Source organism: Pristis pectinata, chromosome 3 (assembly GCF_009764475.1).
Source record: "Pristis pectinata isolate sPriPec2 chromosome 3, sPriPec2.1.pri, whole genome shotgun sequence".
NCBI lineage: Eukaryota > Metazoa > Chordata > Chondrichthyes > Rhinopristiformes > Pristidae > Pristis > Pristis pectinata.
This window is the reverse complement of record NC_067407.1, coordinates 127,388,752-127,415,034: the sequence shown is the minus strand read 5'-3', so window position 1 is coordinate 127,415,034 and position 26,283 is coordinate 127,388,752. Positions and strand designations below refer to the sequence as shown.

At 40.5% G+C, this 26,283-nt stretch overlaps 1 protein-coding gene across 1 annotated transcript in view; it reads right to left on the bottom strand.

Moving 5' to 3' along the window:
* Positions 1-6,220: 6,220 nt before the first annotated feature.
* ttc27 (tetratricopeptide repeat domain 27) overlaps positions 6,221-26,283 on the bottom strand; it is a 175,542-nt gene continuing 155,479 nt past the window's right edge. The window contains exons 17-20 of the mRNA XM_052011316.1: positions 20,190-20,387; positions 16,749-16,860; positions 14,478-14,578; positions 6,221-6,463 (exon numbers count right to left, since the gene is read on the bottom strand). Of these exons, the coding sequence (XP_051867276.1) occupies positions 6,338-6,463; positions 14,478-14,578; positions 16,749-16,860; positions 20,190-20,387 (537 nt within the window). The 3' untranslated portion in view covers positions 6,221-6,337. The remainder of the gene's footprint in view (positions 6,464-14,477; positions 14,579-16,748; positions 16,861-20,189; positions 20,388-26,283) is intronic.

Here is a 26,283-nt window from a genome sequence, read left to right as displayed (position 1 = left end):
ATTTAAAGTATTTGCTTTTACACGGCCTCAGCATCAGCCAAAACGCTTCAAAGCCAATTATGTAAAATAAGGAGATGGGACAGGGAAGATTTCCTAATCAACCGCAGTCTACTAAAATAAGGTGATGTGATCCTTTGTACAGAGCTGAGAGAGCAGGGAAGATTTTGGTTTAAAATCCCATTAGAACAGTTCCTCAGACAGGGCAGCACTCACTCCACTATTGCACTGGAGCATCAGCCTAGATTAGGTGTTCAAATATCTGGAAGTAGCTCAGCCCGACAACTGAGCCAAAGCTGATACCTCAACAAGAGAAGAAAAACTGCAAACAAACTAAACATGCTCTTAAAATCACTGGCATTTTGCTTTGTGGCATTCCTTTCCTTTTTCGCTTATGTAAATCAAAACAGCTTCTCACATGCTCCCTAAGGAGAATTTAAGGCAAGGAATTAAATGTTTGTGGGATAGGGGCTGGTTACCACCAAAAACATAATGAAGGGCAGTAGCGTGTTTTTTCCCCAGCACATACATTGAGGCGAACACAGAACCAAGCCAAATTATATCACCATTAATGCTAGCCAAGTTTTCAGAGAGGAAAAAATACAGTTTCTGGATTTCTGTCATTCTAATTACTAAAAGCAACCTGCTGGGAGAATAATGCAGCGCAGGTGAAAATCTGAAGCACCATGTTCCTGGAATGACCATTAAACTATGGAGTAGATATTTCAGAGATTTATGCACTACAACTTCGGCTGTGGTATCTTGACCCAGGCACTAAGTGCATTACACAATACCATAAATGTTGGACAAGATCATTCTCTGCAGTTAGTTTACATAGAGTGGATCATCTATAATCTTGTTCAGACTGAGCAGAATGCTGGAGACAGGCATATTACAAAGCATTCAAAAGTTACATTATTTTAATGTCTGGAGTAAGTTTGAAATATTCTGTAGAAATCGTGGCAGTCCATCTGGACTTTATAAAAAAGGCATGGAATAAAGAGTTGAGCTCTTTAATTTCCATCTCCCTTAAAAATTCTAAAGCACCCAACAAGGAGTTACTGAGGATTTATTAATACAATTTGTGACTCAACCACACAAGGAGGTATCGGAGCTTTTGTAAAGCTGACTGAGCTTTCAGTTGGCAGCTCAACACTTCGCAGTTAAACGCAGAAGCCTGAGATAAGCCAGAGATCTGTTACTGGTGCATCTAATCCCTTGCTCCACCACTGGTTTTATCAGTGAGCCTGGTGATGTGTTGGAGAGCAGGACTGATCCAGCCACTCTGCTTTACACCAAGGCTGGTGCAAGAATCATTCAGGACAAAGCAACCACTTGACTGGTAACTGATCCAACTTCCCTAAATTTTTATTCCCTTCACCATTGGCACACCATGGCTGTATTGCTCTTCATCTACTAAATAATATGTAATTATTCACCTGGGCAACCAACAGCAGCTCCCAAACCTGCAACCTCTGTCACCAAGGATGAGGGCAGCTGGCACATGGAAACATCACCACCAGCAGATTACCTTCTGTTCCATACCATCCTGCCTTGGAAATAAATTGTCATTTGGTCTAAATTCTGGAATTCTCTAACCAAACATCCCCGTGGGAGTACTTTCAAGAGAAGGACCAGGCAGTCCAAGAAGGCAGCTCACCACCACCTTCTCAAGGGCAATCAGGTATGGGCAATAAATGCTGGCAAAGTCCACTTCCAAAAAATGGGATTGTTAACCTTGTGAGTAAGGTTGTACAGTTTACTTCTTTGGTTTCAATACTTTTAATTATTTGCTAGCTTTTTGTGTTATTACTTAAATATAACTTTTTTCTGTTTTTTTTGAAAAAAAAATCTATTTGTATTAAAACAGTTGCAAAGGTCTTTGATAATAGCATTTCAGTTTCATTCCAAAGTCTGCCTGCTGAACTGTCTCATTTCCATTAATAGCCATTAGCCATTAATAGCTGTGAGACTGCATAACTTCCACAGAACCCATCTCCCCAGTGCTGTCTGGTCCAGATAAGAAACTTGCACAACAAATGAAAAATGCAATCCCTTGTCCTACCAAACTATGGCACTGCCTTTTGCCAAGATATTGTTCTGTCTTTAAAATGTATCCTGCTGCTTTAGACATAATTAGGATGCAGGCCCTAGTCGAGCTAAAGGGCTCAAAAGTAATAAATCCTCCAGTTTAGATGGTATTTATCTCAAAATTAACAAGACAAGAGAGGAAATTTATAAGACACTGACAGTCATTATGATGGAGTTACTGGATACCACTGAGATATCTGTAGATTGGAAACAGATTAACATAGTCACCCTTTGCAAAAACTGACAAAACAGACACAGGCGATTATGGACACATTAGCCTTACTTCAATTTCATGTGTGGATTTTATTATTAGAATAAACCTGTATAGAATCTATTAAACATGGATTAGAAAGCAAAAGATCCAGACTGAGGAAGCAGTATAGTTGCAATGTGACCAGATTACAAATCCAGAGGCCTGGACTAATTTTCAACTCCATCAGGTCTCCAGTCAAACCTTCTAGACAGTCTGCCCCTAATATCCAGCCCAGACCACTACTTCTAGTGCAGTTGTTACCATAGCTTATAGCACTACAATCAAACACCAGCCTGGACTTACGACCACACGAGAGCAACTGGGAAATTTAACTTAGTTGAATAAATAAATTCAGTATGGATACATTGATTAAAAACTAGTATTAGTCATGATGACCATGAAAACTATTGGACTGTTGTAATAATTCTCTTGATTCTCTAATACCCTTCAGGGAAAGAAATCTGCTGCTGTTCCTCAGTCTGACCTGTGTGTGAATTCAGACCCACAGGAATGTGCTTGTGATTTTAATTGCCCTCCAAAATGGCCTTCCAAATCTCACTTAGTTCAAACACAGGGGTGAGGAGAAGGTAAACCAGGTGACTGGGATTGTGGGAGTGGCATTCCCTTCAATTGCTTTAAAAAACCTGGTCAGCTGGCATGAGGTGTTCTCGCTGTTGCAGTTCCATCCACACCCCACTCCTGTGTTGCAGCAGTCACCCAAGCCATCTTCCATTCTATCTGGAGATCAAAAATACACCCTGGCCATGGAGACATGACATATAGATCCCTGGATAAAGGAGGAAAAACATACCCAATGAAGTCCTCTTCCTGATAGCTACCTTTGTATGTGTGGCTGCCTCAAGCTGTGCATACACCCTAGGTATGCAAACACTAAATGCCTCCACATATGAAGGTTCTCTCTCTCCCTGATGTTGTAAAGGATGGGTTTGCCATTAAGTCTGGACCATATTTTAACACTTCTGGCCACTAGTCAACCAAAAGTCAACTTCTTGCTAGCCATACCAATGTCCCATTTTTAAATGGGGGCACATCCTGTAGAAAATCAATGATGTGGTATATTTCGATGGCCTAAAGGTTTTTAACCAAAATTCACATAGTTGTTAGTTATTCGTTAAATTCAAAATTGTTGGGATCCAAGGTAAATCCTGGACTCATTGCCCAAAATCCTGCAATTCTCCATCACGCTCTATCGTGAGGATGATAAGCATGAGGAAAGAAGCCTCTTAAAGCCCATCAGGAAAATCTGGGATTAGCTATAAATAAGATCATCTGTAAAATTGTTTATTTTAAAGAAAGATCGCTTGCAGGTCAGAAAACAAAGGGTCTTTCTTAGAGTGGTTATATCAGTATGGGAGGAGTGCAAGCAGAGCATGAATTTAGCAGTGTGAAGATCTCTTGCAATGGGAGTTGAGAGCAAATTAATTTGGATCAAAGAAAGCTAGATTCAGATCCTTTTTATATTTAACACATATGGACATCTCATTTCTGCAATGATCCTTTGGAAGCTACTAAGCTTTGCTTGCAAGTTTTCTCTCTTTTTGCTGGTGACTTGTTTCTCCTAGCGTATTCTTGGGGAGGGAATGAACTGAGACATAAATTATTTCTTCACACATGCTACATGTCTAGAGATTGTATCCCTTAGACAGCAACTAACAATTTAGGGAGCCAGTCAATATAATTCAATGACCCTCCTAACTAGACTACGGATAGGGTTAGAGGTCCACACACAATGTCAGGTTTTATATCTATTCTATGTTACACCTTTTATGTATCCAGCAGGTTTGCTGGTTTTAATGATTTGGATGACACATGTCACCAACAGCATGTCCCAAACTACCACACACTCTCCCAGTATTACCTCATAGTTCCTGAAAATGCAAATATAGCTAATAAATCTAGCTGATTAGCAACAATCTCTGCCTTACAAAAAAATAACATGGTCTTGATTTTTTTAAAAGTCTTTGAATGATGAAAGTATTTATTAAGGCAAGCAACTTCTTAAACTCATGAAGCAAATGGCAATTCGACTAATTGCGATCCTAAGCAAAGTCAAATTGTAGTGGTCATACAAGGTGATTATCACTTTAATAGAAAATTTATTTAACCCCATTTCTGTCTCAGCCTGGAGAAATTGGCTAGAAATAATATAATCCCTACCAGAATACATCTGTGGGTTTAAGACCCAGCAACTCACATGCTATGGCTTATAATGGATTGACATTAACAGCTCTCCAGAAGAATTAATTTAAACATTCATGAGAAAAGTAATCGCTGAATTCATCTTCAACTTCCTTCTCTAGGCTGTTTTTATACTGAGCTGGTTAGGCTGATGCCCAAGTTATTTATTTAATAAAACCCTTTCAAATATTCCTTTTGCTATGGCATACCAAACTTCTCAAAATGCTTATATTTAAAATAGCAGCTGGCTCCTGGCCATTCCAACTAATATTTTAAAAAGCATTTTTAACAGAATGTGTTTACTTCCACCACCCACAGTACAGAGCTTATAACCAATGTAATTCCCCATCATGGACCTACTCACAATATTTAAGTTACCGTACGACTTTTGTTGCACAAGGAAAAGAATCAGTAGTAGGTCATAGGGCCCCTTGAGCTTGGTCTGTTATTCAACAGATATGACTGGTCTGATCTTGACCTCAACTCAATTTTCCTTCCTCCACAGCTCCCCAGGGTACAAAATTCCCAACCTTCTGAAAGAAGAAATTCATTTCCATTTTCAATGGGTAACCTTTTATTCTGAAACAGTCCCTCATTCGAGATTCCTACTCCACACCTCCCACCCCCTGCCCCAAGTGGAAGCATCTTCTCAGAATCTAGCCAGTCAACCCCTCTGAATTTTGTGTCTAAATAAGGGCAGTTCTCATCTTTATACTTTTGTATAAAACTTCTATATTTAATTATGAATTTTACATTTGTATTTTTAAAAAAATCTAGATTACAAATCACCTTTCATATCCTCAGAAATCCCAAAATGCTTCACTGCAAATATCATAATATAGGACTGTTGCAGCTAACTTCCCAACAAGCTCCCCAAAATAGCAATTTGAATTCGGTACTATTCTGGTAATGTTAGTTAAATATTGGTCTGGTTACCAGGCAACCTACTCTGATTTTAAAGTGTGCTTTGGGACCTTTTACTGAGTAGATGAAACCTGCAGTTAACGTCTCTTCTGAAAGGTGGTACCTCCATCTTCATCGCTCTCTCACTGGACTCTGTGCTCATGTCCCTTAATGTCTCCGGTGTGGGACTTAAACCTAGAACCTATGACTTAAATACAAGAGTAATCCCAACAGAGCCACACCAGACACCTAATGTAGTGTGAAATCCCAACTATACAGCAGGGAAAACATCACAAATCTTGTGAAGGGTTTTTCTCACTACTTAGGTAACTATATATAGAATCATGCTATAGTATCACAGACATATCCTCTATAGATCTGAAGATAAGTGTCTGAATCACACCACACTGACAGGGGAATTTATATTCAGGTGATTAATAAATAAGGATAAAAAAATCTCATGTTGACAAAATGAAACTACGTAATGATCATAAAAAATTTATCTGTTTCACTGATGTCCTTCAGGAAAGAAAATCTACCATACTTACCAGATGCATATATGACTCCAGAGCCACACTGGTGTAGTTGACTTTCACCTGTCTTCTGAAATGGCATAGCAAACCTCTCAGTTCAGGCATTACAATTTGGAATTGGCAGTAAGTGTTGTCATAGCTAGCAATGCCCACATCTCCTGATCAACATATGAAAAATATAGTTTGCCTCAACCAAAGGGTGCCGGAATTTAAAAAAATCATGGACAATACAAAGTGTATCATTGAGCTGAAAAGATATAAAAGGAGTATTTTATTTATAATTGATACAGATCTAGTACAATGCCTCATTACAGTTCCATAAAGAATGTGAATTGTCGATATTCCTTTGATGAAATTTGATTCAGGTCTTCTTTTCTCTCAGTTGGTTGCCAAGCTCTTCAAGCTCCAGAATCAAATTGTCCATTGTCTTTTTCTCATCAGCTAATTCACTCTGTAGTTCACCCGTAGTTGCGTCAGTGTAAAGTTGCTGTAAGGCCAGAAACAAAGAGGATGAGAAAAACACAAGATTTTAAGCGGCTGTCACGCCTGGTGCTGTATATATTTCAGTATTCAGCTTTTTCCGTTCAGTTCGTTAATCTATTTTTCACTCTCCTCCTCTCCTTAGAAAGACCAGGATTAATTACAATTAGGAATCAGCATTAAATTTCAGTGTTGCACTGCCAAATAGCTTTTGGCTAACACCATTGCTGGATTTTAAAAATATTTATGCTTAAATCAATGTATCTGAAAATGTATTGGATAAGCATACCTAATATAAGCCAAGTTCTGTTCCCATTTATGGCCCATTTAGAAATATGCTTTCTACCTAGTCACAAAAACATAAGCTCTGCAAGTTTGAGCTTAAATGCCCCCTTGACACAAGAAATTTGCAAGATTGAAACTGGAGACAGTCCTGGAGTACAAATGGCATGCCTTTCCTACTGGAGTAGCATCCATTCCCTTTGAATTACTCTGAGGTACAGCTGAGGCAGCACCAAATAAATTGCTCCCTGCCTCCATCAAAATAATCGATCAACTGCAAAGCCAAACAGTACCCACCAGACACAATTGTTATGTTTGGTCTGCAGAGAGTGAGATCCAATGCCGAGTACATCAAAAAACTTTCTCGTATATCTGATCTGTAAACCCCTTCCTCTGACTCCCTCTATGATCATGATCTATTGAAAAGATAATGAATCCACAAAGTCATAGGTGGATCAATTTTATGTTCAGTCTCCACTATGTAGCTATGTAACATTTAGCAGGGTAGAGCTAATACAAAATTGGCTTGGTGGTAGGAGCCAGAGAGTGGTAACGAAGGGTTGTTTTTCAGATTGGAGGCCTGTGACAATGGCATGCCACATCGATCAGTGCTGGGTCCTCTCTTGTTTGTCATCTGCATCAACTCCCCTCTTGTTTGTCATCTATATTAACAATTTGGATGTGAATATAAGTGGAATGGTTGGCAAGTTTATGGATGATACCAAAATTGGTGATATAGTGGACAGTGAAGAAGGTTATCTAAGAATACGATAGGATCTAGATCAACTGGAAAAGTGGAGAAGTGCGAGGTGCAGAAAATCAGGATGTTAAACCAGGGCAGGACTTGCACAATAAAAGGCAGAGCCTTGGAGATTGCTGTAGAACAGAGGACGTAGGGGTACAAGTACATAAATCGCTGAAAGTGGCAACACGGATGATGCGCTTGCCTTCATCAGTCAGGGCATTGAGTACAAGAGTTGGGACATCGTGGTACAGCTGTAGATGATGTTGGTGAGACCACACTTGGAGTATTGTGTGCACTTCTGGTTGCCTAGGAAAGATCTGGTTAAGCTAGAAAGGGAGCAGAAAAAATTCACATGGATATTACTGGGATTGGAGGGCTTGAGTTACAAGAAAAGATGGATAGGCTGGGCCTGTTTTCCCTGGAGTATAGGGGGCAGATGTGCGACCTTATAGAGGCTTATAAAAGCATGAAAGGCATAGATAAGGTGAATGGTCACAGTCTTTTCCCCAGGGTATGGGACTCTAAAACTAGAGGGCATAGGTTTAAGGTGGGAGGGGTAAGATTTAAAGGGGACCTGAAGGGGAAGTTTTTCCACAGACAGTGGTGGGTATATTGAATGAGCTAGCAGAGGAAGTGGTAGAGATGGCTACAATCACAACGTTTAAAATGCATTTAGACAGGTAAATGGATAGGAAAGATTCAGAGGGATATGGGCCAAATGCAGGTAAATGGATCTAGCTCAGGTAGGTACCTCAGTCAACATGGACGAATTGGGCTGAAGGACCTGTTTCCATGTTGTATAACTCTATGACTTTAAAGATATGCAACAAACATTACTGAATTAAATTAAACTGTGTAAAACACTTGAGAGAAAAATAGTGTATTAAAAAAATATTTTAATCTAAATGGAACATGCTTACCATGCAGATCTATGAAAAAGGAAAAGTCAGAGGTACTATGACAGGGAAAGTGTATGATGAATGGGCTCAAACAGATGACTCCATTTCTAAGTTGAAGGCCTTCACACATGTGCACAAAGATTGAGGTGACACTCTAACAGAAGAATAATTGAGAGCTGCATTACCAGAGGTGCCTTCTTTCAGGCAGCATATTAAACTGATGCTCCGTTACTCTAAAGGTGGATGTACAAGAGCTCTAGATACTACTTTGGAGATTAGAGTAAACCGCAGTATCCTAGTCAACGTTTATCACCCCAACAATGTTATGAGAACAGATTATAGACTATTGTTTGTGGGAACTGCTGCATGTAAACTGTGTGTCCCATTTTCAGATTACAGTTGTGATTACATTTCAAAAAAATGCAGTGGGATGTCCCGAAAAGGAAGTAAATGAGATTTTTTCTTTTCGACAGGGGGATTTTCTGCACAACTGTCCACAAGCATCTCCTCTCTTGGCAAATCCATCTTCAGATTATCAGCAAATGTAGCTCCTTGAGTGGGATATTCCCCCAACCCCTTACTCGAAATTGCACTGAAGTCAAGAGTTAGCCAATGCACTTTTGTTAACATTATTTTGGTCGAATTTTACATCAGCAAAATCGAAGGTTGAATTTCTTGCCAGGCTCTTAGGCCCAGAAATGACCAAAACTTTGCTATGTTCTGGCTTAGACCAGTTGTATGGTACTGTTTCTCTATTATCATTGACAGAATGAATTTCTGGTCCTTGTCTATTGGTCTCCTAGAAATTTAATTACAAATGAAAAGGAGAAATGAAAAGAACAGGTAACTGCCCAAAGGTTTGGTGCATAGATGCAGTGCTCATTGTGGCATTAAACCATGCAGATCTAGGATATCCCTTGCTAGATGAGTCTGCTGACGGCACAGTCAGCTTCTCTATCACCAGACTCTAGGAGTACACATGAGAAATGGCAGGAGCCCATAAACACTACCCAGCAGGAGACAGAGTATTCAGGGGAACAAAGGGTGTGAAAATCACGGGGAGGGAGGAAATTATAATAATAATGAAAGAAAATTAAAGGAATTGTTGCTAACATTAAAAGCCTTCATGGGGAGGGAGAAAATGTACATGGTTAGAATAGGTGGAGAATCACTATCTTGGCAAATACTTGCCATTTGTAAAACAGATGTGCTTTCTGAACTACCTTGTAAAAAGCTCCTGCAATATGCAAAGCAAATAAATGTGTCAATATTAACCACAATAGTTCCCTTTGTGACCAAATGGGAAAAAAATTCAATAGAGACATTATGTTTCCAAATAACCAAGGAATTTATATGTAACCTTAACCCTTTGATGACTTTGGAGTCTAGCTCTTCAAAAAAATGTTCTGAACACTGACCTTGCCTGCCCACCAAGACAGTTAATGAGAGAGTGGAATTCTGAGTTAAACTTGCTCCAAAGCTAATAAAGGTACTGCAACCAGATGTCTGTAGGAAAAGTGCATTCCATATGTAAAAACGGGAAATGCTGGAAACACCCAGCAGATCAGGCAGCAGGTGTGGAGAGAGAAATAGAGTTAGTATTGCAAGTCAATGATCTTTCCTCAGAATTAGGAAAAAATAAAGACAGAGACACAAGAGACTGCAGATGCTGGAATCTAAGGCAAAAAACAAACTGCTGGAGGAACTCAGCGAGTCAGGCAGCATCTGAAGCGTCAAAGGGATGGTCAATGTTTCGGTTCGAGACCTTACATCAGGACCTAGTGCAGGACTTGGACTGAAACATCGACCATCCCTTTGCCTCCACAGATGCTGCCTGACCTGCTGAGTTCCTCCAGCAGTTTGTTGTTCACTTGAGGAAAAAATAAAGATGGGGGGAGGGGAGGGTGCAGAGAACAAAGGGAACATTTGTGAATATGGTGGAAAAGAAAGTGGATGAAATAGACCCGTGTTAGCTTTAACACTATTCAAATAAATAAACTGATGTCACTTGTAAAAAGCTATTGGTATTTTCTCTTTTGGCAGTGTTGACTGACAATAAAAATCATTTAGAGACATACAACAAGATTGAATTTTGTTATGAATTGGAAAGTACACTTACTGTACCAAGCTATCACTCTGAACTTTGCCAAGGGTTATGGTGCCAAGTGGTGATAGTTAGTTATGGTTGTGACATCTCACATTTGAAGGACAAAACTATACACCAGAAAGCATCCCATTACATTGATTGGTTGCACTAGTACTGCAGGCTTGACATACAATGTGTGCAACTGCACTGACCTGTGCAATGTAAATTTTACTGCAAGGCTTGCTAGTTCTTTTCTTGTTGATTAAGCATTCCGCATGGTTTTACAAATGGGAAATACACACAGAGCCATTGCACCACAAATCTAAAAGAAACTAATGCCAGAATATCTCTTGAAGTTGATACATCTTAGATTATTATAAAGGTGAAATAGGACAGATGTTCTTCCATTGTTGCCCTTGGTATATGAATGTCCATTAGGAAGGTCTGTTGGTATGCAATTCATTTTGTTCATTTCAATTAATCAGTGGTAAAATTGAGAAGGCTCCCTGTTAATCTACCTTTCCAGATATTGCTTTGTGTGCTGTATCCAGGCTTAGGAATATAAAACTGCTCCAGTTTCAGTAACATGATTAAGTTACATCTTTGATGTCTCCATAAGTCAATGCGGGAACAAACTCCACACTGCAATATATCAGTGATACTGCACTGCATAGCCTTTATTCTGATGCTATCTGATCCTGGATCGCATCATGATTTAAAATTTCACAAAAACCATAACATTACATTACCATAGAAAATGCAGGATGAAAGAATCAATTACACTTAGCCAGAACTTGAAAATGTCTTAACCTCCATGATATATGTTAAGCCCAATCTCAGCCTCAGAGCTCTTGATTTCAAGCACAGTTGAGATTATAGGAATGAAGTTACAGACACTGGTTTGTAAGCAAGTTGGCGAGGGTTTTTCAAAGCTGGCTCGCAAGCAGGCTGACAAGCACTCGCATGAACTCAACAGAGACGTTCTTCATTACTTTCCCAAATGGTAGCACACACTGCCAGAGATTTTCTACATAATTAGTATTTCAGAAATAGAGCCAGAAGGCCAAGCCTTCCAACTGAAATTTGAACAAGGTACAATTATGGAAATTTAAGTTGGATGAACAACGAAAAGCTGAGGACAAGTTTCCTTCACTGAATACTGAAATAACATCACTGGTTTCCAAGTGATTATTTTGTTTAACATGCTCCACTGCTGGACTTGTTAAGGAGCAAGCAGCTTATCAACATCTGACATGCCAATTAGATTTCACAGAAATGGCCCACACTGTTCATCCTGTCAACAAAACAAAAACCATCATTTCTCAATATTTTGGATTCACCAGCATTGTGTAAAGGTGGCATAACTGCATGGTGCAGTAAGAGGCAAGAACAAGAAGAGGGGATGCCTCATGAATTCTAATAGTGGTTGCTGCAGGCATAGAAAGACCAAGAGACTGAGATGTGGCACTACTCAGTCCCAGCAATAAGGATTCCAGCAGCGATGGTAATTTTTGCAAGATGATAACATCACATGAGAAAAAGCTATTCTGGACTGACAAGTGGTGTGTGAAACATTGCCATTGGTATTCAATGCCGAGTGTGCAGTGGTAACAGCTTTTATATTCTTGTCACAAATATGGCAGTCTGGTTTAAATGTTTGTAATTGATGTGATATTACTCATCACAGCCTCACAGAGGACCAACAGCTCAGCCACACGACTGCTAAGTTCTGGAGGATGGATATGCATAAACAGATTGTCCTCACTGACTATTGTCTCTCTGGCTTTGAGAGTTCAGAGACTGTGTACAAGAGATGGTGCTCTCCAACATCTGCCAAAACAGGGCTACGAGATCCCATCACAAATCCCTATATATGCTTTCCTAAAGAGTCTGCCTAAGATTTGAACCAGGGCTGAATTTACTTGAAAATCTCACTCTTCCTTCATCTTTCATCAGGTCATCGACCTGAAATGTTAACTGTTTCTTTCTCCAGAGATGCTGCCTAACCTGGTGAGTTATTCAAGCACGGTTTTTGTTCCGATCTAATGTTAAGCAACAAGAAGAGAAACTCCCTGATCATAAATTTGATTGAAACTAACCAGAAGCAAGTTGTTAAGCCTGAGATATTAAATCAGCTTCCAATCCATTCTGGTTCCTTGACCATTATAATGTACAACAGTTGGGGTACAAATTTTGGTTATTGGCTTTATCATGCATCATGCAGACTATGTTTTTTGTGTTGCTTGAAATAGTTGAGGCAACAGAGTGTTTAGAATTTTATGTTTAATTAGAAAGAAATTTTGAAAAATATGCAAAAAAAGTGTCTGCAAGACACCAATTTACTATTAAAGGGAACTACGCATGCATAAGACCATAAGAAACAGGAACAGGAGTAGACCATGGCTGATCCAAATTTTCTGCATCTTGATGCAGGATTTTGATCCAAAATGCTGACAGTTCCTCTCACCACCCCCCCAGATGCTGCTCAACCTGCTGAGTTTCTCCAGCAGATTGTCTGTTGCTCCAAATTTCAGCTTCTGCAGTTCCTTACACCTCCAAATTTTCTTAAGTCCACTTCCTTTAATCCTTGATTCCCTTACTGATTGAAAATCTATCCATTTCAGCTTTGAATACATTTAAGGATTCAGCTTCCACAGGTTTCCAGGGCAACGAATTCCAAAGACTAACAGAATTTATTCTTCCTACCTCACTCTTAAATGGACATCTTCTTATTCCGAGACAGTGTCCTCTGGTCCTGGACTCTCCCATGAGGGAAAAATCCTCCCAGCATTTATTTTGTTCTTGAATTGAACCATGTATGTCTTTCCTTAAATAAGGGGACCTAAACTGTACACAGCTCTCTATATTTCATCTCATTGGTGTCCTGCAGTTGTTGCAACACTTCCCTACTTTTATAGTCCAACCCACTTGAAATAAAAGGCACCACTTCCATGACTGAACTACTTCATTCAATTTGTATACTGTGCTTGGAGAGCTGATAGTGAGCCAGAGGCCATGGCCCTGGAAGAGGGATTGAGAGTAAATTGGTGGTGAGACCCTGCACCCTGGGAGGGGGTCTGAAGGCGAGCTGAGCTTCAGGCTCCTACCTGGGATAAGTAACTGACCACAGGTTAGATGCCAGGCCTCTTGCCTTGGAAGATGATCTAATCATATGCCAAATGCTAGGCCTCCCAATCTTGGATTTGATAGCGAGTCAGGTACCAGGGCCAACAGCAAGCCAGGTGCCAGGGCCATTCAGTGGAATTTCAGAGGGATAAAAAGAACAAGCCTGCTGTCTCCTTTGCTGGATGTCCAAACCAAGAACTCTACATTGCAAAATTAACAGTGTTATATTTTAAAACACAGATGTTGTAAACACAGATTTGAGGATCAAAAAAAAATGCACATTTTAAAGGTCTGCATCATTGAAATAATGAGCTGCAGAATAGCTTGTGCATTGTTCAGAGATTTCCACATTTGGAGATCTCAGCAAGTGAAGTCGCTTGTGTCCTAGGGATCAATTTTTGAAGGCACATTATTTACTGAATGAAAAAAAAAGGACGAGAGGAGCTGAGGAAACGTCACTGATAATACTAGGCCTGATGAGTTTGGAAGCATCTGCTCAGCGCATCAACTTTCATGGCCCACCACAGCCAATGACAGAGGTATAAAGATTGGCACCCAATTACCCTCCTGTTGGAAGATGGAGCTAGAAAGACTGAATCATTGCCACTGAAGTGTTGTTGCACTCTGCTGTGTGAAAATCCTGATAATACAAAATATTCATTCTGTTGCAAAATTTTCAATGCCCCGTATAAAAAAAATACATATGCAAAGAAAAATACAAAAGCAGCACTGCCATCTATCCATCCCAGACCATAATCACAAGAATATATCATCCTCTGAATTCAGCAGATCCTGGAATGGCTTTGCAAAGGAATACTATGAAACTGCTCCTGCGCTTCTGCAGGCTGCAAAGAAAATTCAGCAGTTTAAAACAATGTCCTACCTGTGCTTTGCTGGACAGGCCACGCAGGTTGAGGCGAGCTGAGGACAGCATCTGCAGAGCCTCCTGAGGATTAGTTTTGCTTTTACTGCATTTAATGGACACTACAAAAAAAAGCACCAATACAAATGGAAGACATTAGGTCACAACTTCAATTCCAGCATTAAATTGCAGAATACTCTAATTAGATATTGGAGAAATTAGAAAAACCTAAATTTGAATAATTATCACTCTTCTTGTTTCTTACAATGTGATGAAATGGAAAACGAAGGAAAACAATCTCACCAAGTGACACTCCTTCTCCAGAAAAAGGGAAATACTTATAAGGAAAAACACAGAGGCTGGAGAGAAATAACCATACACACACAAGATAAGTAACAGAATCATCTGTAATGTTGACTTAGTGGAGAAGACCAAGCACTTGGTCATCTCATTTTGTTTTATTGTGTCACTCTTTAAAAATGGTAAGACTGTGATCAAATTATGGCCCTTTCTGCTGCCTCAACTAAGATAATTTAATGAAACGAATTGCATCCATTATTTCATCTTATTAATCATTTTATTCTAATGAAATCCAAGTCTTTCTTCACATTTATATTTCTTCATGAAAGGAAGAATCTTAGCGAATCTGCATTGTACTCACCTGTCACTTTCCCATAAAGTACCACTGACTATTGGTCACCTGTCCTGTTATCTCAATGTAAATTTATTTTGTGTGAAGAGCCTTGGAATATTACTATGGGTCCCTGCAATTAACCTTGGTTGAAAGTTCCCTTGATATGGAGGGTAGATACTCTATTCTCTCTTTTTGCTTATGCCCATAACCAAATCAAGGCTTTAATTGTGCATGAAAAATTACCACTTGAAATGAAGCACCACAAAATTAGTGTTGGTTTATTATTGTCACAGATACCAATATACAGTGAAAAGCTTTTGTTTACATACCATCCAGACAGATCATTCCATGCATAAATACGTCGAGGTAGTAAAAAGAAAACAGAATTCAGAATATAGTGTTGCAGTTAGAGAGAGAGTACAGTGCAGGTAGACATATAAAGTGCAAGGGCCACGACGAGGGATACTGGGAAATCAAGACTTCATCTTTTAACATATCAGAGGTCCATTCAAGGGTCTGATAACAGTGGGATAGAAGCTGTCCTTGAGTCTGGTGGTATGTGCTTTCAAACTTTTGTATCTTCTGCCTGATGGGAGAGGGGAGAAGAGAGAATGAATGAGGTGTGAGGGGTTCTTGATTATGTTAGTTGCTTTCTCGAGGCAGCAGAAGTGTGGATGGAGTAAATGGAGGGGAGGTTGCTTTGTGGTTGGAATCACAAGTCAGTGCAATTACGGAGCACGGGGAAAACTGAGATGGATCACAGATGGTGGTGGGGGATGGAGAAGTCAAATAATCTTGCAATGTATGTAAAGGAACTTGAATTAAAAAAAGAGACCAGATTTAGTTTTTATTCATAAAGCAGATGCATATATATGTTGAGTTGACAGTATCCTTCAGTTATTATCAGGGATATAACATACATAATAACAGCAGAGGAAGATCATCATTATGTAGCTTCCTCAATCAAACCCCTCTATCACAAGTCCTGATGCAGGGTTTTGACCCGAAACGTCAACAACTTCTTTCCTCCCACAGATGCTGCTTGACGCGCTAAGTTCCTCCAGCAGATTGTTTGTTGTCCCACCATCACTTCTATCTTATTTCTGGAACTAAAAGCTCTATATATCCACTAGTATTATTTAAAACTCACCACCCATGTTGCTATCAACTTCTTATTTAGAACCTCTGCATTTCTCATTTTCTCTGAACACATTTTGAAACTGCAGAATGGTGCAGCCTTATGGCAAACTGGTCAGCCTTTTCTCTGTTTGGTATCACACTGTTCAGTATGGGCAACCCGAAAGCTTAGTGCTGATTATGACCGACCACACTCTGGTCACAGAATCGTTGCTGCACAAAGTCTGAGTAGAGTAGCTCCCCCAGTTCCATTCCCCTATTCCTTCTGCACAGTATTCTCAAGTTCCTGTCCAATTTGTCTCTGAAGCCACTGATTAATTTTGTCTATGCCACCCCTATGGGCCGTGAGTTCTAGAACATAACCTATATGTAAAAGAGTTTATCCTCACAGCCTCCTTGTAACTTTCCCTCCCAACTTTGAATCTGTGAACCTGGCCCTTGAAACAACTGCTAACAGGAACAGCTTCCACCTATCTAGTTGTTTAATCAAGGACTGCTGATGCTTGCCATTGGCAACTTACCATGTGCAAGTTCTATTGCTCGCTTTGCCACTTCTTTGAAAGATGCGGCATCTTTCTCCCACCCACTTGATTGTGCTTCACACCGATGTGCTTTACTGAGATACTGCAGCGCCTGGAAAGGAAAGGCATGGCCTTAAAATATTGCAAGTATGGGTTGCTTATTATTTTAAAATTTTTTTAATATGTTTTTTAGTCTTACAACCATATGGTTAAAAACCTAATGGTAAATCACAGTGGTGAAAATAAATCATGAGAGCAGTGACTCAGGGTGAACACGTAATAGAGGGGGAACACATGTCCAAAGAATGGAGGAGTGGGAGCTGACTGGCGATCAGACTGCAATTGGACTTCCCCACCCTGTCCCCATTCCCTGTGGATCAGCTGCAATGAGGAACAACCCAAATCTATACCAGAATGCTGTTGTATGATTCATTCATCTGTTGCTTCAAGGCGTGAGGATTATGGCTTGTCTACCAATGTCCAGTGCACATCCTCTGCAGGTAAGGATACTTAATCCATACGTGCATGGGGGGGGAATGGTAATGAGTGCAGGAGCTGGCAGCACACTGGAAGGAGTTGGGATCTCCTTGCTTATGTGGCAATGTGGTTAAGGAATACAGCAAATGAGGCAACTTCACCCCACCCAGCCCCTCCCCCCACCCTGATTTTGGTTAATCAACTGATTGAAGTTCTATGCTTAATCTATCTCTTTGCTTTAATGACATGATTCTGTGAGTTTATTTTCAATACATACTGAACTTCTTAAGGAATGGAAGAGATCTTTAAAGGTTTAAAAGTCTGCATGCAGGTTGGGCTTAAAAAGGGTTGATAGGTATGCATTAACCTCTTCCATTCCCTTCCTTTCACTTCCATGTCTTCTTCCAGCCAGTGGACTGGCTCAAACATCAACGATCAAAAATAACTTTGCACATCAGGATACTACAATCCACCTGTCAATCAAGGTAAGAACTATGTCAGCCCACTGATTTGCATAGGATAACTAACCTCAAGTTTTCTAACAATGCCTCCTGACCACTAGGTAAAGCAGTAGCAGAGAAATCAGCTGTAGCTGAGTACATTTTAAAAATCTGAGGATGGGACTTAATTGGTTGCTAAATCATCTCTGAAGGACCGCCCTGCTATTTTCAATCACCATTAAGAAGCTGGGTTCAGGTACCTGGTTATAGTCTGTCTCCTCCACACAGAGCCTTGTGCCATTGGAGATACAGAAGGAATTTGCTTTCTGTATGGCAAGTGCCAGGCACTGTCAACTAACCCTAGGTCTTTTGGTTTAGATAATTATAAACTTTGGCAGCTGGAAATTAGTTTTTACCCCTTGTAACCTTTCTCTCTTTTCAAACCTGCTTAACTTATTATGCCGAATTTTACACCTGTAGTGGAAAAAAATTATCCTCCTAAAATATAGGATATAGGAAATCTGATGTTTACCCCCTTAAATTTCCGAAGTGTTTCTTTTCCACAAACACACTACTGTCAAGTCGCCCCAGTGAGGTGATTCACCATGAAGTATTTATCACCCACAGAGACAAAACTCCACTTCAGGACCAATGCGGAGCTGGAGAAATGCACAAGGTTAGGTATGAACAGACAATGTCTGCCCACAAGAGGCTAAAGTGTCCCAAGATACACAGCATGAAAAGTACCATGTGGCTTTGCCCAAGCAAGCAGAGCAGTGGCAAACATATGGGTAGAACCACCCAAAAGTGCACACAATTTTAGGATTTAAACCAACTCAAAAAATATTAGCACTGTAAATTGTGAGCATGCTTTTAAAAATAACTCAGCACGCCGTCTTCCCATTCACTGAATAATTTTATTTTTGTCAATGAGTTGAATGGAAGTTTTGTGCTTATGAGAAGCAAGGGAGAGTGAGTCAAAGACTTTTAAAACCGTTTTGGACCAGTGGCAATGAAATGATTGAGCATGGTGAACTCTCCAGGCACTGCAAATATCAGAGCGTCTGGACCAAGCCTACTGGGACAATAATAATGATGGAGTTCCATGGATAAGCTCTCAGATTCTGTGGTATGAAAATCCAACACCAGTTTATAAATTGGATGTTTTCTGGATGGGGAAGCTGAATGAGAGCCACCAACCACATTTCACCTGAAACAACCGCAGCATAATATTATCCTGCACAGCAAACTCATGAGGTTTCTTCAATTCTGTCAACTGGTGTTGATAAAAAGATGCCTCCATTCATGATTTGGGTCTCAGTGGCTTGAACACAATCGAGCCCAACAAGTTTGTGTACCACTGAAGGAATGCAGCATTTTCAACATTTCCTTCAGATGCAACAATAAACAGACTGACTTCTCCGATAGAGATTACAAAAATACCAAATTATCTTTTGAGAGAAGATGATTCCTCTGACTGTCCAGGACAACATTTCTCTTTTAAATATCAGGAAAAAAGATTAATTGTAATTCATTCTTAACCTTCAGATAGCTATATGGGTTCAAAAATGGCTAGATGTTTAGATATTATTAAGTTTTGTTACGAGTCCATGGCTGGAATTGGGAACACTTTCCACCGTTGGATCCACATCATGTGCTGGGGAACTGTAAGGCACAGCCTCATAGCCACAACTGCCAATATTTGTCGCCTGTAGGAGTAGGGCTAGGTGTCATAGGTATATGGGTATGCTCTGAAACAGTACAAAAACAGTATCAGTTCAGCCTTGAGCAGGCTGTAAATCTTTTGAGGGAGTGGGGTTAGTGACAACTTAAAGAAGTGGGGATGGACAAATAGAACAAGCGAATTTCAGGAAAATACTAACACTAGGATTCACTCAAGGAATACTTAAAAAAATCCATGCTGTATTTTTTATGACTGGTAGTGTATACATCCATGCAGGAATGCACTCTGAGCTGCAAGAAGTGTAAAGTCCCACTTAGTTTAATTCTTGCTTATTCCCCATACAATAAGTTGCTCCCCAAATATTTTAAAAATAAAGTATATGATGTTTGCATTTAAGGAGTATTAGGCAGATGTGGAAGGACTGGCACAAAAGAATGCTAAGTATCTGTATTCATACACAGCCCAAAGAGCAAGTTAAGACAGAGAACAGCAGCCTAAATCACAAGCAGGCAATGTCATCCCAAAGGAACAACACATTGATAAAAGCAACAATTGAATTCTGTAGACGGTAAGCTATTGATCTCCATCACAGAAGTGATAAGGAACAAGTGAAACAGCTGGGGGTTGCACAACTCTATTGCACGTTCCTGGAGCTGATTCATGTATAGTACTAAGAGAAGCTGGGAGGGCATTGTTTTCTTAATCCCCTACTTTGAGAGTGGGTGAGTGGGGGTAGAGGGGCTGGTGGGGAAGTGGGTAGAGGAACCTGGGCCAATAGGAGTTGCACTTTAGCAAGATGCTTAAGCTCTGAGTGAAATCCACGGCGCATTGGCTACCAACCTTTTCGTTATCTTCCGGATTTACTGTTTGCCCATCTCCACAAAGCTTGGCGTACAACCTCCAAATCTTAGCATCACTGGTTATTTTTGAAGTCACCCTACCAAACAGCTCCCGCAGTTTCCCTGCCAAAAGTTTTGCAGAATCTCCTCTGCAATCCGTGATCCCTTCTTCCACAGCTTGCACCAGGATTTTCAGAACCTGAAACGAAAAATTACTATGAATTAGGCACATCATCCTTTTCACTGAACCCTACAGTTCGTAATACACACTCAACTGAGCCTTGTACTCAAAGACGATATCACAGTGTAGAGCCAAATGAATGCAATATTAGTGGGGGCTCTGTCCCATGTACAGACTTTTAAAACTCTCATTGTGATATATGTGTCCTGTTCAACTTTAAAAGAAAAGAAAGTGAATGAATTTCTGCAACAACAGTGGTGGAAACACTACATTTAGATTCAGCATTCTGAAGCCAGAGAAAGAGGAGACAAATAGAGGAAATAAATATGACACGTGTTCCATGCAGTTGAACAGATTATACTTAGAACATCGAACATTACAGCACAGTACAGGCCCTTCAGCCCACAATGTTGTGCCGACATTTTATCTTGCTCTAAGATCTATCCAAAATTTTGCACGACATTTTCTCATCTGTTGACAGCCTTGAAAGGCTGCAATTTCACAGCTAGTCACCCTCCAATGCCACAACCAAAAAGGTCATTTTCCCTAGGCACATGAATTTTTGGGAAGGAGAGGGAGAAGCATTGACAGATAATGCAATCTGAAGGCACAGTCCAGCCATATCAAATATCCACTCTCACATTTCCAGCAGGAGCAACAGGTGAAGAGTTTTCAGCAGCAGAAAAGCTACCCAATTTTCTCTGTCTTGGTTTAGGATGCTGAGGGCAGGTGTAGCACCCATCCTTTACCTTCCTAGATAAGATAGTGTACATCTGCACATCACTGATTTTAATTTCTTCACCACTGGATGTCATTCTTTTTGTTCCATGTATAGTGCTAGCAGAGGCCAGGAGGGCATTGCTTTCTTATTTCCCTATCTTGAGAGTTAGGTGAGCTAGTGGGGAAGGGTCCAATATGAGTCACCAAGTTCTAGCATTCCCTTCCAAAATCTGTCTTGCTCTTTTCCTTGTGGACGCTTTCGAAGATTTCTCCTTGACCCTGCCCTAATATCTTTTTTATATGCCTCTGCCTTAATTTTTCTTCTGCTTTTAACTCCTGTGCTGTGGCTTGGGACATTTTCCTTGTTAAAGACACTGTACTAATGTAATGCAAGTGTTGTTGTTGCTGCTTACCATATTCAGACAGACTTGCTTTCCTAAGACTAGCCTTATCAACTGTGACCGGATGCTGTGTAGCAACTGACTCAGTTTCTGATTCTCTGAGAGTACCTTACAAGTCTAAATCACCAGAGATGGAAACTTGCCAAGATGTGGCAGCTACAACATCATCCAGAACTGAGCAATTAACTGCTGACCTGCCATTCCACTCAATATATAGGCAGCACCACAGCAGCTAACCAAGCTTATTTAAAATCTCTTCTGCTCTGTCATGAGCACACAGTTGGCCTCAGACAACATGCCAACTTGGAAACAGTTCCTTCAATGCTGCTGGATCAGTATCCAGGAATTCTTTGCAGGACAGCATCACCCACACTGCACAGGTTGTAACGAGAAAAGCACACAGATCTGGGAGTTTACACAGTGCTTGTGCCTTTTCAAGGTCCAGTGATATTGATACATTGTAGCGGCTAGCTACACACTACGAAATGAAGACACAGAGTTGATGGTTTGAAGTCAGAAGTCGAATGAACGACAGGGGCGCGGTATGCCTTTAATATCCAAAAGCTTCCCACGCTACAGTTACCGCACTGACATCACGTGCGGGTCACCTGACCTTCCCGTGCACGGGCTTTCCTAGCCCGACGATGGAGAAGGAGGAGGGCCCCATGCCATCTTGGATCGGGGCCTCCAACGACGTTCGCGATGTCGGGAGCCGGTTCGCTGCCGGTGCTGTGAGTTGCTACAACATCAAGATCAATCAATTATTTTTTTGCACCGAGAGCAGAAGGTGGGATAACTGTTTTTCAGTTCTTTTGAGACAAATCGTAACTCATTGTGTCCAACACACTAACACCAACTCAGGGAAGCCTCATATGGGAAATAAATCCAGTGTCTCCCATATCCAGAGAACAAGAAATTCCATATCCAGAGAACAAGAAATAAATTGTCATTTTTAATTTGCAATAAAATCTGCAAGGTGCTAAAAGTAGCCTGCAGGAAAACAGATTGCTTACGGACAGGATCAGACTGGGCTGTGATACACACTAGACCTTTAATGTCTGTCTGAGTCTCACTGTTCATTGAAGAATGCTTATTTCAACAACAGATTGGAAGGGGCAACACTGTTGGGAGAACTCTATCCAAACTTGAATTACCCCTTAAAGAGCCAGCAAAGGAACAGAACTGAAAGAAAGATCTATCGGACCATAACCATATATCAGAGTAAAGCAGAAAAAAAATTATGCTGCTTCATGCATATGATTCACAAAGTCTCAGGCCGAAAAATAGTTTTATCCATACAAATACATAAGACTTTGAGGGTGGCTTTTACTGTCCCCTGTAGAGTAATATTCACATATTTCTGGAACATTATGAACCGAGGTTGGAGAAACCACTTGCAAAAATCAACTATTTAATTTTAATGGGTAATCCAAATATATTAATCTTACAATGAGTAACTCTGATTTGAAAGCAGAAAGCAGCTAGGGCATTCACACACAAGAGAACGAGTGAGGATTCCTGACCCTTTGTCTCCATGTTAGAATGTGGTGCTATGTACTGATTACCTGCAACACATACACAAGCAAATTTCCAATGGTTGTCAATAAACTCTTGTTATTTGGGCCACCATTTATTGCCCATTCTTAAGTGTGCTCAAGAAGATGCTGGTGAGCCACTGCAGTCCTTTTATTGAAGGTACTGCCACAGTGTTGTTGGGGAGCAAATTCCAAGATTTAGACCCAACAATGATGAAGCTCCAAGTCAGGATACCATGGAACTTGGAGGAGAACCTGCCAGTGGTGGTGTTCCCAAATATCTATTGCCTTGTTCCTTCTTGCTGGTGGAAGTCACAAGTTTGAGAGGTGCTATCAGAGTAGCCTCGTGAGTAGCTACAGTGCATTTATAGATGGCATACATAGACTGCAGCCTCTGTATGCTGGTGATGGAGAGAGTGAATATATAGGGTAGTTGATGGGGTATCAATCAAGCAGGCTGCTTTGTCCTGGATGGTGACAAGATTCTTGAGAGTTGTTGGTGCTGCACCCTTCCAGGGAACTGGAGAGTATTCCATCTCACTCCTGACTTGTGCCTTGCAGATTGTTGAAAGACCATGGGGTGTCAGGAGTCACTTGCTGCAGGATACCCAACCTCTCACCTACTCTTGTAATCAGAGTGTTTATGTGGCTGATCCAGTTGAATTTCTGGTCAATGGTGACTCTCAGGATATTAATCGTAAGGGACTCACCAATGGTAATGTCATCAAATGTCGAGGATAGTGGTTAGACTCTTGTTGGAGATTGTCATTCCCTGGCACTTTTGTGGCACAGATGATACTTGCCACCTATCAGCAATTGCTTCAATGTTGCTGCCAGCATGGAATACTTCATTTGCTGAAGAGTTGCAAATGGATTTAATCATTGTGCAATCAATGAACATCCCCACTTTTGACCTTGTGATGGAAGGAAGATCATTGATGACGCAGCTCCAGGTGGTTGGGCTGAGGACACTGCCCTGGAGAACTCCAGCAGTAATGCCTGGAGCTGGCAAGACTGAGCAACAACCAGAACCATCTTCCTCTGGTATGACTCCAATCACTGAATAGTATTCACATCATTTATACCCTGGGTATTGGTATTGGTTTATTATTGTCACTTGTACCAAGGTACAGTGAAAAACTTGTCTTACAAACCGATCTTACAGGTCAATTCATTACACAGTGCAGTTACATTGAGTTAGTACACAGTGCATTGATGTAGTACAGGTAAAAAAATAACAGTACAGAGTAAAGTGTCACAGCTACAGAGAAAGTGCAGTGCAATAAGGTGCAAGGTCACAACGAGGTAGATCGTGAGGTCATGAGGTCATAGTCCATCTCACTGTATAAGGGAACTGTTCAATAGTCTTATCACAGTGGGGTAGAAGCTGTCCTTAAGTCTGGTGGTACATGCCCTCAGGCACCTGTATCTTCTACCCAATGGAAGAGGAGAGAAGAGAATGACCCAGGTGGGTGGGGTCTCTGATTATGCTGGCTGCTTCACCAAGACATCGAGAGGTAAAGACAGAGTCCAAGGAGGGGAGACTGGTGTCCGTGATGCGCTGGGCTGTGTCCACAACTCTCTGCAGTTTCTTGCGGTCTTGGGCAGAGCAGTTGCCATACCAAGCCATGATACATCCTGATAGGATGCTTTCTATGGTGCATCGGTAAAAGTTGGTGAGAGTCAAAGGGGACAAACCAAATTTCTTTAGCCTCCTGAGGAAATAGAGGCGCTGGTGAGCTTTCTTGGCCATGGCATCCACGTGGTTTGTCCAGGACAGGTTGTTGGTGATGTTCACTGCCACCAACTGGGTATCTAAAAACCCAAAGTTACAAATAAATTGTCATGGTCTTTTTTCCTGAATGAAGTAAAAGAGATACACTATCTCACCCCATGATGAGTCCCATTCGTAGAATAAATGCAAATTTTTCAGCAATAAATAGCATTATCCATTTAACTTATACACATTGTGAGCTATTAACTTTTTGTGAGGACTTCCTAAATGGACTTCCAGTTCTCTTAAGAGTCCCCTCAACAGCAAAAATACTGTGATTAATGACCAAATTAGTGCAATCTCTGACTCTGACCCATTAGCAGTGCTATATCCCACTCAAATCATCTTCCTGCCTGTCAATCCACTACCAAAATCTTCTGCTTCCTCAGTTGGAGCTATTTCTCATACACCCCAAGTTTTACCTAAAACATTATTGTCTATGATTTGTGCATTGGCCTTGTATTTGCAAGTTTCTCAAAGGTTTTCTGGTAAAGTATCAAGGGTTCTTCAAAGAGCACCCACAATGACACTTCCTCAAACAAATGCCAAGGGGACTTGAGAGAGAGGGCATTAACCATTATGACCACTCCATGCAGGGCAGAGGGGATACGAGAAAGTTGGCAGAGAAAAATAGCAAATGGGCTGTATGAATCAATAATCTTCCACCGCTGCCATCTTCGTAAGCAGAAAAAAACTGACCTAGAGAAAGTGAAAATATTTTGGAAAAGATTAGGACATCAATGTCTGTAAATAGTAGTTCTTTCTGCTTGTGTACATATCCACTTTGAAAGATTAGTCTTAAAATGAAGAATAAAATATATGGTTATCAACACACCCTCCTCCCACCAATATCCTTTAAGTAATGCTATATAAACTGCTTTCCTGTTTCATGACAGTGGCTGAGTGGAGTGCAGATGTTACTTAACTAAACACATTGTTCTACCTCACGCACAATGTCCCTTTGTCATTCTATTAAGTTACTTATTAAGTCACTTAATTACTCTCTTATTAATCCACACAATTCTCCATGCTGCAACTCTTTTTGGCCAACTACCAGGTTTCTTGATTATGCATTAAAATACTTTTCATTCATTGTGCTGATGGATCATCATTACTGCAATAAAACACATTTCACCATTATTCAATTTGTGTGGTCGACTCACTTTTTACAATTGAACTGTTCTGCTAAACTGAGACACCAAAAGGATTTCTTCCATTTTTGTTTCACATTTAGTGGAAGCACAGCTGCTGAAAACCATTGTTTTGGCACGTGTGGAAAATAGGAACAAAGATGAAATGGCTAAAAGTGTCCAGTGCATGTGAAGCCCTTGTTCATACAAGGACATACATCTGGAAAAGGGGAGAAAAGTGGCAAGAGAAGAACATTCCCAACTTCTCCTTTGTGGGAATGCATCACTTTCACCCCTCATATTCCTTGCGCTTGCTGACCCATATTGGCTCCTTGAGCAATGCCTTACTTTTAA